This window comes from Cryptotermes secundus, unplaced genomic scaffold (genome assembly GCF_002891405.2).
Source record: "Cryptotermes secundus unplaced genomic scaffold, Csec_1.0 scaffold704, whole genome shotgun sequence".
Taxonomy (NCBI): domain Eukaryota; kingdom Metazoa; phylum Arthropoda; class Insecta; order Blattodea; family Kalotermitidae; genus Cryptotermes; species Cryptotermes secundus.
In genome coordinates this window covers 339,610-353,615 of record NW_019731232.1, presented here as the reverse complement: position 1 = coordinate 353,615, position 14,006 = coordinate 339,610, and the positions used below count along the sequence as shown (strand labels likewise).

Genomic DNA, 14,006 nt, shown 5'->3' with positions numbered 1-14,006 from the left:
AATAGTGAAAGATAAACTACAGCATGGCCCAATATAAAGTAACCAGAAATATATATTAGTCCTGAATATTTCATAAACTTATGTATATGCAAATAAGATTTAAAAGTTTGTGACAATGGTACATTAACACAATTACTGCATTTCTGGACATTACCCACTGTCCCATTTTTACTTATAACAACACACAACATTGCAGAGACTGGATTCTAGGGACTAACTCTATCGACTGGGCCCAACTGAGTAGGTACCACCTGAAGACAGCGACAGAATCCAGTCTCCAAAACGTCATGTGTGGTTTTAAATAAAACGGGATGAGGGATAATGTCCAGAAACACAATAATTGTACTCATTTTTATGAGTTCTTCACATACAGGGCATAAAATGGACATATCAATAGAGATGTAAATATGTTTCTTTCTTACTCAAATATTTCATCTCCAAAACAATTACATTTTGAAGAATGTTCATATTAAAGATGTAAAACAAAGGTAAGTTTATTTAATTTGGTTCATGTCGGTCAAATATAAATCTTATTCTAAATGAAGGTGCATGTTATCAGTTTTATTATAACTTACCATAAAAAGAAATCTGAATAACATAAAATACAGATCTCATTCAGAAGTACCAAGTTTAAAATGTTTTCTGACATACTGAATATTTAATTAAATAAAGGGAATAATTTCTGGCTCTTGGTAGTGTGAACAGCTTTGCAAAAAATTCATGTACAAAAACAAAACTGAGAGACTTGAAAGGATTCTGACGATGGGGTATGCTGTACAGAACTATTAGACTTATTTGGACTCTGTCCATCGTCTGGTATATAGAAGACAAAAATCACAACGTTTTGGAGACTGCATCTGTCCCCGTCCTCAGGTGGATGGGGCAGGATAAACATTCTCAGATGGGCCCCTTAGAAAGAGTAATTGAGACTAGCTCTTTCTAACGGGCCAAACTGAGTAGGTTTATCCTGCCCCATCCACCTGAGGATGGAGAAAAGATCCAGTATCCGAAACGTTGTGGTTTTTGTCTTCTACATACCAGACGATGGATAGAGTCAAAATAAGCCTAATAGTTCTGCACAAAAACAAAACTGGTAGTTTCAATTCATTTGTGCTCTCTGTTGTTGAAGAAAATACATAATTACATATTTAATTAGTAATTCATTTGATCCAGTTTCATTATTAGAACAATAGTTACAGTTAATGTAATCAACATCTATATAATATTAATTAAATATTATCCAAAAATATATAAAGCAAACTCTTGCTATTTGCTGACTATGCATCAGGTATGACTTAGTATTAGTTGCAATAGGACCAGAATATGGAAGAGAATACTTGTACTCTGTTGTTTTATATGCTATTAATGAATTAGTAACAAAAGATGTCAGAAATGGTAGTAGTTAAGAATAGGAACAGAAGATGGCAACAATGACTGGCACTGGAAGATATGGTTGTGCATTGCAGCGTGTTTTATGTCTTAACATACATATATGTGACAAAATTTAGACATTTGACATTTAAATTTATTATAAACTGCTTTATTGAAGTTGGTTATTTATATACACACTAAACATACACACACATATGTTCAACATAATTATATGTCTATTTTCATTATTCTTGGTTTTGTCAATGATGGTTTAAACACATACATCACATAGTATCATACGACAGTATGATTAGTGAATACTGAATTGGAAGATATGGAAGGATGGTAAGGATTTAAGGATGTTGAAGGAAATATGCATGGGCTAACTTAAGGTGCTATCCTGGCATGGAGTGCGTGAGAAAAACCTGAACATAACAAGTCAAGATAACCAGTCTGCGGCCAATGATCTGAATTCCAGACTTCCATCATATGAAGCACAGGAATACTAATCAATTAAATGCAAAGTTTAGTTTGTTATATAATAAAATGTCAAATGATATTTACAGGACATGACTGTGCACGCTTGAGGCTGTAGTCAGTTTTCGAACATCCTTCAAGGACAGATATATTGCACTGAACAGGAGTGATGTTTCCTTATGGATTTTGTCAATATGGGATAAGTAAAAAAATGTTTAAAGAGTTCTCACAGGTAAGCATCTGGTGACCGCCTCTGTGATCTAGTGGTCAGAGTTCCTGGCTACAGATCCAGAGATCCGGGTTCAATTCCCGGTGCTACCAGATTTTCGAAGAAATAGTGGATCTGGAACAGGGCCCACTCAGCCTCATGAGGATAATTGGGGAGATATTTCAAGGAAATAGCAGCTCTGGTCTGGAAAACCGAAATTAACGGCTATCCACTAAAGTTGGCACTAACTTCGCCGATAAGCAGCGTTCGCTCAGTCGGTATGGTTCACTCACGGACTAAAACCATGGAGTTAAGCATCTGGCAGTGTGAAATGTGAAGACTGCAAATATACGAGAATTTTGTACCTCAGGAAATTGGATACCCTTAGAACATCTGCTACAGCATGTCCAAGAGATTTCAGGTGAAACCAGTGTGTTCTGAGGGACAAGAATTTTCCCATTGTATTACATAATTCACTAACAGTTGTTCAAATTCATAATTTCTTGATCAAGTTACAAAATGGTTCCATATTACAACTTCTTTATACATCAGGGAGCCACTACTACCAAATTCCTATTGCTTGCCAACCCCTACAAAATTTCCAAATTTGAGGATTATATTGAAGATTCTGAATGTAGGTATTATTTTTTGCAGTATTACAGAACGAATAGGTTTTTATATATTATGTGCTTCCTTTTGTGTATATACATTCTTATGTTGTGCATGCATGTTTCTTTATTTACATATGCACATAATGTCCATCTTCCATTGCTATACACTCTTCAGCAGTGCCAGAGTCAGGTGGGAAGTTTCTCCTTTCACAGCCATGAGCTCTCCCTTGTGGCAGTGTAAGGTTTTCACCCAAAGAAGGAGCACATTATATTCTTTGAGTAAAAGTAAAAATGTAAAGGTATCCCTGTAACAGGCCGTGAAGGCCCATAGGGATGTGAGATGTTGAGGGTCTCACATTATCTAGACAATCGGGTCGAAGATGGCGGTAAGGTTGTTAGCCTTACGCACCGGCCACACTTTACTCCCCAGGAAAATGATTTAATTAATTCCTGGTACTCATTTCTGTTAGAGGCTGAGTAGACCCCAGGGCCATAGTGCGGCTGGAAGGACTAAGTCAACTGAAAAAATCCAATGACCTCATAGGGACTTTGAACCTGCGACCTTCCAGCTTGTAGCATAGTCCCTGAACCAATTACGATACCACGTTAGAGTACAGAGATATAAATTTTAAGAATATTCAACAAAAACAGCCTCTTCAGGCACATCCCTTTCACTTCTGCAGCCACTTAACCCAGTGATGAGGCAAGAAATAACTTATGTTTCTGATGTGTGATACAATATGAATCTTATGCATGTCTTCTGAACAGATACTGTAACTTTCAAAGTTTCTTTATATTGGGCCACAATATAATAATATTTTGACCATACTAAGTATGTGAAAGAAACAACACTGCTCTTATATGAATGTGAAACTAAATAATATTATAGTACAGAATTTTTTTCAAGAATGAAACTTTAGTGAAGTCATTTATTATGAATACAATCAAAAGTTTAAGTTCAAACAGAACAAATACCGGTATCATGGCATTTCACTGCATAAAAATACAATAACAATTATAATAACACAGTAATGCAACATTCATAGTAGACTTAAAACACACTTTAAGTATACAATACAAAACAGAGCATCAGAAATGAAGTCAGTTTAGTCCAATTTGCAAGCAGATAACATTGCAGATGGGAAAACCACACCAATGTGCCAAAAATAAATAAACAAGTACTAGTAATCAGAATATATTAACCACTGATAAGAGAATTATTCAAACCTTGTGTAACTTGACACATTGCAAACCCAGTTGTGAATCCCACCACATGAAGCATGTAGTCAGCTATGGGAAATCATATACTAGTTATAAAACAGTGAAGGAAGTGAACTGATTCTTTCTACATTTTTAAAATACCAAACTTGCTCCTAATCTACACAGTAGATAGACAGAGGTACCCAGCATTTTAACAGCAACAACAAATACCAGAGTTAAAAGCAGAAAAACTACTGCTATTCAGATTACTGTCTTCTGGAATCTGGCACCATATAGTCTAATAAATAGGCACTGACATTTCAGAGGAACCTTCTACCTCCATTTTCTTCATCCTGAAAATGGCTGCAGCAGGTTCCTCTGAAGAAATGCTGGCACACACCACAAGACAGCAATCTTCAGATTCACAGCTGTGAGAACCTCAAATCTTACATACTACTATGCAGTTGTCGTCATCTACCTCAGATCTGCTTCCTCAGAACTGGAACAATTGCAGTTTAGTCCTGTAAACGGAACATCTTTAAATCCTAACCGAGACACTAAGGTACAAGGTCGACAGTAGGTATATCTGTGATGAAAATCATCATGGTCTTGGAACTGCCAGAGGGGTGGTAGTTGGTTATCATCAGCCACAGGGGCCAGTCATGGTACTCTGCCTGGTGGGCAAAGTGGGCATCCACTCGGGGCTCCTGTCACATAGGCCACGTGATTTAAGCCTCCCAAACTATTTCTGAACAGCTCAAGAATATACCCATGGAAGCGTTAGTCTACTTTATAGAAAGTTTTCAAAAATTACATCAATAATTTTACACCAAGATGGATTTTAGATTATGTTTTTAATTTGTTTATACTTTTTTCACTTTTGTTCATATAAATATATATATATATATAAATGAAACTATACAGACTTTCCTCTGCTCAAAAAATGGTGGGAGGGAGGATCCAAAATCAAACTTTGCCCGGAGACCACCTCTGACTTAAATTTTTTTCTTTTCTGTGGGTTATACAATGACACATTTTCAGTACTGAGACTATAGTGTTGAACGGTATGAAAAAAAAAAACTCAGTGATTTCAGTCCACAAGTGAACCATACCGACCGAGCAACCGCCACTTGTCGGCGAAGTTTTAGTGCCAACTTTTTGCGGATAGAGGGGGTATCACGTGGTCAGTACAATGAATCCCCATGGACTTTAACTTTGGTTTTCCAGACCGGAGCCGCTATTTCCTTGAAATAGCTCCTCAATTACCATCACAAGGCTGAGTGGACCCCGTTCCAGACCCACTACTTCTCTGAAAAAATCTGGTAGCGCCAGGAATCGAACCCGGACCTCTAGATCTGTAGCCAGGAACGCTGACCACTAAACCACAGAGGCGGTCATTAAACAGCATGACAGATGAATAATATATTAGAAAGGATTCTGTTGGAACTGATTGTAGTCAAATCAATGTGGTATCCTGGCATTTACCTGGGAGGACTATCAAAAATCACATAATACCTCGGTCAGGATAGCTGGTGTCCCAGCTGGATTTCAAACTAAGCACTTCCCAAACACAAATCCAGAGCATTACCTCCACCTCAACGTGTTCAGTTACTACCCTAAAATTTCTCTCATCATGGTCTCCATGCTAGTTTTGGCTGTGGTGGTGATCATGGTCACAGAGATGCTGATGATGGTGTGGTGATGGTCATTCATGGTGGATGGCTGTAATCATCAGTCATGGTAGCCCATCATGGTCACTGTGGTGATGAACACGGATGGGAAGGTGATGTTGACCATGGTAATGGCAGCAGTGAAGAAGAAGTGGAAAAATAAGGAGGAAGGAATATATTACACTGGGATTAAAGTGTTTAACAGTTTACCTGGTCCAATAAAGGGTTTGTCCCATAATACAAAACAATTCAAATCGGTCTTGAAACTTTTTTTGTACTTCCATTCATTTTATATATTAGATAAATATTTTAAATACAAGATGAATTAAACCTTTTATAATGATGTTTATATAGTGCATTGCATAAATTATGGGCACATGGTAGTGTAGTTAGTTGAGGCACTATGTTACAAGCTGGAAGGTCACGTGTTCAAGTCTTGATGAGGTAGACTTTTTTCAATGTACCTAATCCTTCCAGCTGCACTATGGCCCTGGGGTTGACTCAGCCTCTAACAGAAATGAGTACCAGGAATCTTCATAGGAGGGAAAAGGATGGCTACCACGTAAGGCTGACAACCTCACTGCCAACTGTGAGCCAATGTGGGAGCTATGATTTCAATAAGGTATTACTGCCAAGTTGATAAGTCCTATATCTTTGTTAAATTACTGAATTATGTATAGTTATTATTACTTTTGTGAATGTAGTTGTAAGGTGACTAGTTCTGTGTTTAGAACTAATGTGAGCATATGTGACATGTTCTATATCTGATGGTTTTGGTAGCCAGTAAGGATTTATAGAATTAAAAAAAAGATATAGATACAGAGGAGGATGAGGATGAGGATAAGGATAAGGATAAGGATGACAAGGATGAATGAGGAAAATGAATGAATAAATGAGGATGAAGATCAGAATGAGGATAATGAGGATGAATGAGGAGAAGGAGAAGAGAATGAAAATGAGGATGAGGATGAATGAGAATGAATGAGGAGGAGGAGTAGGAGGATAAGAATGAGCATGATGAGGATAAATGAGAATGAATGAGGAGGAATAGCATGAGAATAAATCAGGAGGAGAAGAATGAGCATGATGAGGATAAATGAGAATGAATGAGGAGGAGGAAGAGGATGAGAATGAGAATGATGAGGTTAATGAGAAAGAGAAGAATGAATGAGGAGAAGGAGGAGGATAAGAATGTGGATGATGAGGTTAATGAGAAGGAGGAGAATGAATGAGGAGGAGGATGAGAAAGTGGATGATGAGTATGAATGAGGAGGAGAATGAATCAGGAGGAGGAAAAGGGAGGATAAGAATGCAGATTATGAAGATAAATGAGAAGGAGGACAATCAATTACAAGGAGGAAGAGGATGAGAATGCAGATGATGAGGCTGAATGAATAGGATAAGAATGGGGATTATGAGGATATATGAGGAGGAGCAGAATGAAGAGGAGGAGACTGTTATTGGTAATAATTTTCTAAGCATGTTTATGGCTGTGGTTTATTGTTTAAGCGGCAGAACTACACACACGCTGCATGGTAAGATTGCACTAGCATTCTACCACAATACAGGGAACAGCTGCTATGGGTCCCAATATTCACTGTTGTACCTGGAACTGTAAGATAGGGACCCTTGTGATCCTGTACCTCAAGGAGGGACGTTGTAGAACTGGGACAGCTGGTACTGCGACAAACTGGGTACTGTTCCATTTGTCCACTCCTGTTAATGTCCTGCAAAGCTGACCACACAAGCACCCCTTTCATGCACTTATCATCCAACCATGATCGCAGTGCTATTTTTTCAATCAACTGATTGTGTTTACTGCAGTGCTTGCAGGCCTTTCTATTCCTACCACAGCCCATAGGCACAAAACATGCAAAACTACTCGATGCCAAAGCTCAGTATTTTGTATGTTTCTGTACCACTAAAATTCATTTCCAAAGGAATAATGAACATAAAATTTGTAGGCACAGTTTTTTCATAAAATATTAACATATTCACTGCCAATAATGGCAGACAGTGTTCAGCAGATCACAGTCCACCAGTAATGAAGTCTCATTACAGCACCTTAAACCAGTCATCCAAACATTACATTCCTTCTCCAGTGTCATACAACTGAAGCATGTTAAAAACTTAATTTTGGACAATTGAAATATGTATCAATGTTTACAGATATTTCATGTATGTCTTTGTTCTTCCAATTAAGAAAGTGGTTTTTAGTGTTTTAATAGCATATACATGCTCTGCTGTGAATATGTTAATAAAAAACTCTTTTTCACTTAATTGAAATATGTAAAAATTGTGAGAATGACAAAGCACATGTTACACATGCAGACAGGAATTCTAGGGCATGGATTGAAATTGGGATCGAACACTGTGAAAGTGTCGCAGATACAGTTATAATTTTTAAAATCTACAATTCTAGTAATTTAGAAGTGGAAAGAAAAAAGGAAAATGAGAAGAGAAAGAATTAAAAAGGAAAGCACAAGAACACCCCATTTTATTTCAATTACTACAGGAGACTCTGGGTTTATATACTTTACACTCTATTAAAGCACAATAGATCACTGAACGTCGCAATGCTAGGGCCAGTTTTGTGGCCCATCCCTCATACTCATACTCATTACAGTCTATTACAATACTGCTGGTTGATGGAGAACTGAGATAATAATCAGTAAAGAGGGGCCAATTTAATTAATGTGTATAGATATTTCTCTTCCTCACACGGTAGTGTAGTTGGTTGATGCACTATGCTACAAGCTAGAAGGTCGCGGGTTCGAGTCCCAATGAGATGGACATTTTTTCAATTTATCTAATCCTTCCAGCCACACTATGGCCCTGGGGGTGAACTGAGCCTCTAATATAAATGAGTATCAGAAATCTTCCTGGGGGCAAAGGGTGACCGGCTTGTAAGGCTGAAAATCTCACCGGTATCTGCAAGGCAAATTTCTAGAGAAAATGTGGGAGCCTTGATGTCTCACAACCCTATGGGCCTTCACAGCCTGTTAAAGGGATAGCTTTACCTTTATTTATATAATTTAATGTCTATCATAAACTTTTGAAAATGTGATAAAATATACTGCATGTCCAAAAAGTTGCTTTACTGAAACAGTGAAGTGATTAACTGTGATTACTTTCTCTTGCATTCATATTTGTACTTGCAAGAGGAGATAACATTGTGGTTACATGAGCACATGTTTCTATCAGATGTTGTGTTACTGGTGTATTCATTCAACTTGGATTTGGATGTAAATAAAGTAGTTTTTCCATGGAATGTGAGTATAACCTCAGCAAAGCAGGCTCAGGGTCATTCTGCATATAGAATAACATGCTTACAATGCCAGAAATAAAGCTGCCATTTGAGTAGCACTTCTAGGAACTCAACCATTTTAACTGAGACTCAACTTTCAACAGCATTTATTATGAAGGAAGCAGAGTGGGGCATCTATCAGTATAAGTAATATGTTTTTGGACATTATCCATCGTCTTGTCTATATCTAAAAACTGTCCTGTTTATTTTTCAAGACACAACGTTTCAGAGACTGGATTCTGTCTCCGTCTTCAGGTAAAACCTACTCAGTTGGGCCCAATCGATAGAGCTGGGCTCCAGAGACCGGGACTAGCTCTACCTATTGGGCCCAACTGAGTAGGTTTTACCTGAATACGGAGAGAGAATCCAGTCTCCGAAACGTTGGGTTTTTGAAAAAGAAACAGGACGGTTTTTAGATATAGACAAGACGCTGGATAAGATCAAAAAGCATAATATTTGTACCAATGTACCATCATCACAAACTTTTAGATCTCATCTATCAGTTTGCTGAAGTCAGATCAATTAACAGTGGAGATCAAGAGAATGGGTCAAATGTACAATAGAAATAATCTGATATTCTTGAAAAATCATTTCCCTTAATTTGAATTAGTGGAAAAGTTCAACAGAAAATTGAACAGGAAGTCTATCATAAACTTTTCTGACTTACTTGCCATTCCTCCTTCCTCCTGTATCCCTTACCCCTCCCTTGTATTTTTCATACATAAGAAAGTACAAATAGATGTTGTCTGACAGTTAATGTAATCTGTGACTATGCCTTCTGTAAATGCATAACATTCACACACATATTCAACCATAAACCATATCCTGTTATGTATCACAGATGATTTGACATATCAATGATATCAAAAATGCTAACAGGAAGTCAGTCATCTGTAGGCCATGCAACCTAATTAACTGCAGGGACATCTGGTAATTTATAATTTGAAGAGGGCTAATGGTTCCTTTTAACATTAGGTCACTCTTACCTTATGTACACAGTTACTATAGTCTTCTATTTTGAGAAGTAAGTGAGTATAAAATTCACTTTTATGAACACCTACTTGAAAGGCAAATGCAATTATGATCAGCCTACTAATCTATATGTTCCTCCATGTTTAATAATAAAACCTTTCTTTAATACAAATCAAGATTAAACAGGTGCATACTCAGCTCTGTGCCACTGAGTCATGATAAGAGAGGCATAAGTCAAAAGAGTCTACTGGAACTATGCTCTCAAATGGGCTTGGTGTGCAAATCTCTGACGATCTCAATGACTACAAATGAATAATGAACACTGGTGCAATAATGGCAAGCAGGAGAGATTTGAAGTACTGTGAGAAACCTGTTGCATCACCGCACATCCCAGAAAGAAGTGTACTAAGATTTAACATGAGTCTTTATAATAAGATGCCAGTGACTAAGAGGCTGTACCATGATATCCATTTCTGAATCATAACAATATTCGAGTGACCTGACAATAACTGATCATCTTTTATTTCTTATTAATGCACTAATAATTCTTATTTATTAAATTTCAAAAATATAAACATTCAATGTAACTGAACACAAGGACAATATCAGAGCATATATTACTGATCTAAAAATATAACTCAGTAAGAACATTATATTACATCCGAAGGTCAAAAATAACTTTATCATCTTCCTACATTATGTTAGGTAATAGTGTATCCTGAATTTAGTAACTTTTCCCATCAGTATGAATAATGCATGTCAATTAACATTTTCAAGGCTCAAATTCTAACGCATCTCTCAGGCAGAATCTATGTTAAAAGACTATGAATATATCTGGAAAAGTCAAACGTTCACTTTCCTTCTTCCTAGGGTGGGGGAGCTCACTTTAGCGACACTGTCAGTAGCTAGTAGGTCAAATGTTAGGGTAAATGATGAGCTGGAATGTATTAGTGTGGAACTGATCATGGTCTAATCAAGGTTCTACCATCGTATTTGCACAGAGCGACTGTTTGTATACTAGATCTGGCCTTTCTTTGCTCACAATTCAGACTTAGTATTCCTACTACAACATGAAGAATTATAGATGACATAAATATTTATCCTAGTATCACATAAGTTAGCATTATAACAGACATATTATTTCCTTAAGAAGCAATAAGTAAATTGATATTAGTTCACAGGGTACAAGATGGCAAGAATAATCATATATCTTTATATTATGAATGACATGTTCTTTTAAAATCCCTAAGGCAACAGAATGGCCATAAAAAAATCCATGACGTTAAAACTACACATAAATTGAATTCACTATTAAAGATCGCCAACAAAATAAGATATGATACTTAATGTTCTACAGTGGTGAGACTTACTTTTAGATGAGGAATGATTTCGTCCTATTTCCGCCAAGGATCGTATAATAGGTAGCCTAGACATATTAGATGATGAAGTTTCTTTACGACGCTCATGTTGATGTCGATGACGACGTAACAAAGCTTCTCTCACCTGCAAAGTAAATTGTTTCATGTTACTAAGTATGTTTATAAAATTATAGGTTCATTTCTCATATCAATTGCTATTATGTATTTAACCATCCTCACCATTATCTTTTCTTTCCATAGCAACATTCTCTGCCTTTGAAGAGTCCACCAAAATATATGAACATGTTTCCTAAAGCAGCATGTGTTACTGTATCATGAGACCAATGTGAGAAAAAGAGATATCGCAAACTGAACTGAAAAACACGGGATATTTTGTGATCAGTACTCAATATGTAGGATCTGAGGTTTTCACAGCGGTGATTATGAACAATCCTGACTTCTGGGATGTGGCACCATGTGGATCTTGTATGAACCGATGTTTCAGAGGAATGTGTCGCCTCCATCTTCAGAGTAGAAAAATCCGCGAGCAAGGAACTAGTGTGAGGTGGCTAGCAGACTGAGCCACCAGTTGAAAACACCCAGCTATATAAGAACAGAGGGAGGGAGAGTTGATCACATGGGAAATCAATAGGGGAGAGGGGTGGGGTCAGTAGAGATCAGGAAGGCCAGGCAAGCAGGTAGAAAAAGGTGGGCCAGAGCAGGTAGAGGAAAGTTGACAGGGGTGGGGAAAAGTCAAGGCTACTGAGTGGGCACTGACCCAGCAGCTTCAGGGCAAGAGCTGCCAAGTGTGTATTGACCTGCATAGCCTTTAGATCTGGCATCATGTTCAGGGAGCAGATGTGAGGTATTCCATGACTTGCTGAGACAAAAAGAACTCTCTGTTCATATTGTCGGGATAGAGCTCAATTTCAATGACCTACCTAACAATGTGATCCATGTATCGGGTTTTAGTAGCGAGGATTGAAGTATTGTGAAATTGAATGTTATGGCCCAATTTGACACTGAGTTCAGCCATGGCTGACTTGTCTGGATGTTCTAGATGGATGTGCCGCTACTGGACAAATATGAAGCACAAGAAATACTGGGGATCCTTAACTGGACTCAGGCAAGCAAAGGGACTCATATGAGGACCCTCTACTAAAAGAGCGAAGGAACTGTTGAAGTTAAACAGGAACCAGCTACGATGGGTGGTAGGACTACTTACAGGACACTGTCACCTCAAAGGACACCTCTTCAAATTGGGACTACATAACAGTCCAATTCATGAGAGGTGTCAAGAAGAAAACGAAACAGCCACACATATCCTGTGCAAATGTGAGGCCTTAGCTTATTTACGATTGTGCCACATGAGTCAATATTTTATGGAACCAAGTGAATATTTCAATGTCCCCACATACAAAATCCTGTGCTTCATTCGTAGCTCAGGATTGTTGGAGGGATAATCAGAAGGGGAGGCACAATAGATCACTGTGGTCGTGGTGCAAGGGCCAAGAAGGCCCACCCCTTATATATTCATTCATTCATTCATTCATTCACTGGATGTGCCGCTGATGCTCCTTCAACACTGTGTCCACGGAACGGCCTGTCTGCCCAATGTAGACCTTGCTGCACCCACAGGGGATTGTGTATACACCCAGGGTCCTTAGTCTTAACTATCTAATTTCCACCGGTCAGTCAAAGATAACTTAGGATGATTATTAAATAAAGACATGGCAGTGGACAAAAGCAATCATGGACAAATTTGCAACACTATCCCAGCATTTACCTACACAGATTAAGGAAAAACACGAAACATTTCAGTCAATATAGTTGAGCTCTGGGTTCAGATTTAAACCCGTACTGCCCACATATGAAACAGGAGTGTTAACTGGTTAACTGCAATGTTTAGTATGTTGGCATGTGTCAGACAGCTTTAAAATAACCGATCTACATCAGTAACACCAAATTATATTTATTACATTTCACATATTTCTTTTAAATAATGTTTCAATTTACCTTCTCTCTGCAATCAAAGGGCAGAGACCCTGCGTTGACCATATTATCCAGAACAAGATCTGCAACTTGTTCAAGAGAGGATGCATCCATGTCTAGCATGACAGTACCATTGAGTAACATGCTGCGGAGCTCAAACAGAGAATGAAGCGTGAGTGTGGCTACATGAGGCTTTGACCACCTGTTACCACCTTCTTCAACATCTTCTTCAAATTTTATCCATCTGTAAGAATAGGAAATGAACTCTTTGTTGGATGCTTACTAAGTACCAGATTTCATATTCAAAGATTTAATCATAAATACATTTTCTTAGCTTCCCATATAAGGAGTAGAGGAATCAAAGCATTGAAGGTGTCAACAAAACAGTTGACATTTGCTCTCCATTAAAAGGGTTCATCTATAAATGAAGGAAATAATGAATTATAAATAATGACATAATTTTGTAATATATTTTCAGTCAAAATATACATGTTATTTGAAATTTGTCAGATGTAATTTTAGAAGATCTGTACCTTCAATGAGTCTTTTTTTTTAATACTCCATAAAGATCTTCTAGGTATGTCATGATCTATACAGAAACAATGGAAAGAAGTCTCATAGATCCACCCCTTTGTAAATCTCTATGTATTTGTTATGCTCCTCTTACCAACATACTTCCAATTATATACACACACACACACACATATATATAGAATATATATATATAATTTTGCATAGTCGGTATATTGATAGTTTACACTACAGAGGAATTGGCTTTATTTTCAAGATCAATCATCACCTGTTTTAGGATTAGATTACATGTCGCTTTCATTTCAAGCC

The 14,006-nt window shown here is 37.5% G+C and overlaps 1 protein-coding gene across 11 annotated transcripts in view; it reads right to left on the bottom strand.

The window, feature by feature from the left end:
* The window catches only part of LOC111866596 (sodium bicarbonate cotransporter 3), a 239,096-nt gene that overhangs the window by 38,277 nt on the left and 186,813 nt on the right, over positions 1-14,006 (bottom strand). For 8 of the 11 annotated variants that reach the window (XR_004513233.1, XM_023855710.2, XM_033752350.1 and 5 more), the window contains 3 exons: positions 13,191-13,410; positions 11,187-11,319; positions 7,144-7,272 (listed from right to left, as the gene is read on the bottom strand). Coding sequence is in view for 10 of the 11 variants with exons in the window: in XM_023855710.2 (XP_023711478.1) it covers positions 7,144-7,272; positions 11,187-11,319; positions 13,191-13,410 (482 nt within the window). In the remaining variant the exon portion in view is untranslated. Of the gene's footprint in view, positions 1-3,894; positions 3,958-7,143; positions 7,273-11,186; positions 11,320-13,190; positions 13,411-14,006 lie in introns of all 11 variants that reach the window. The other 3 variants (XM_033752347.1, XM_033752349.1, XM_033752348.1) reach the window with 2 other exon arrangements.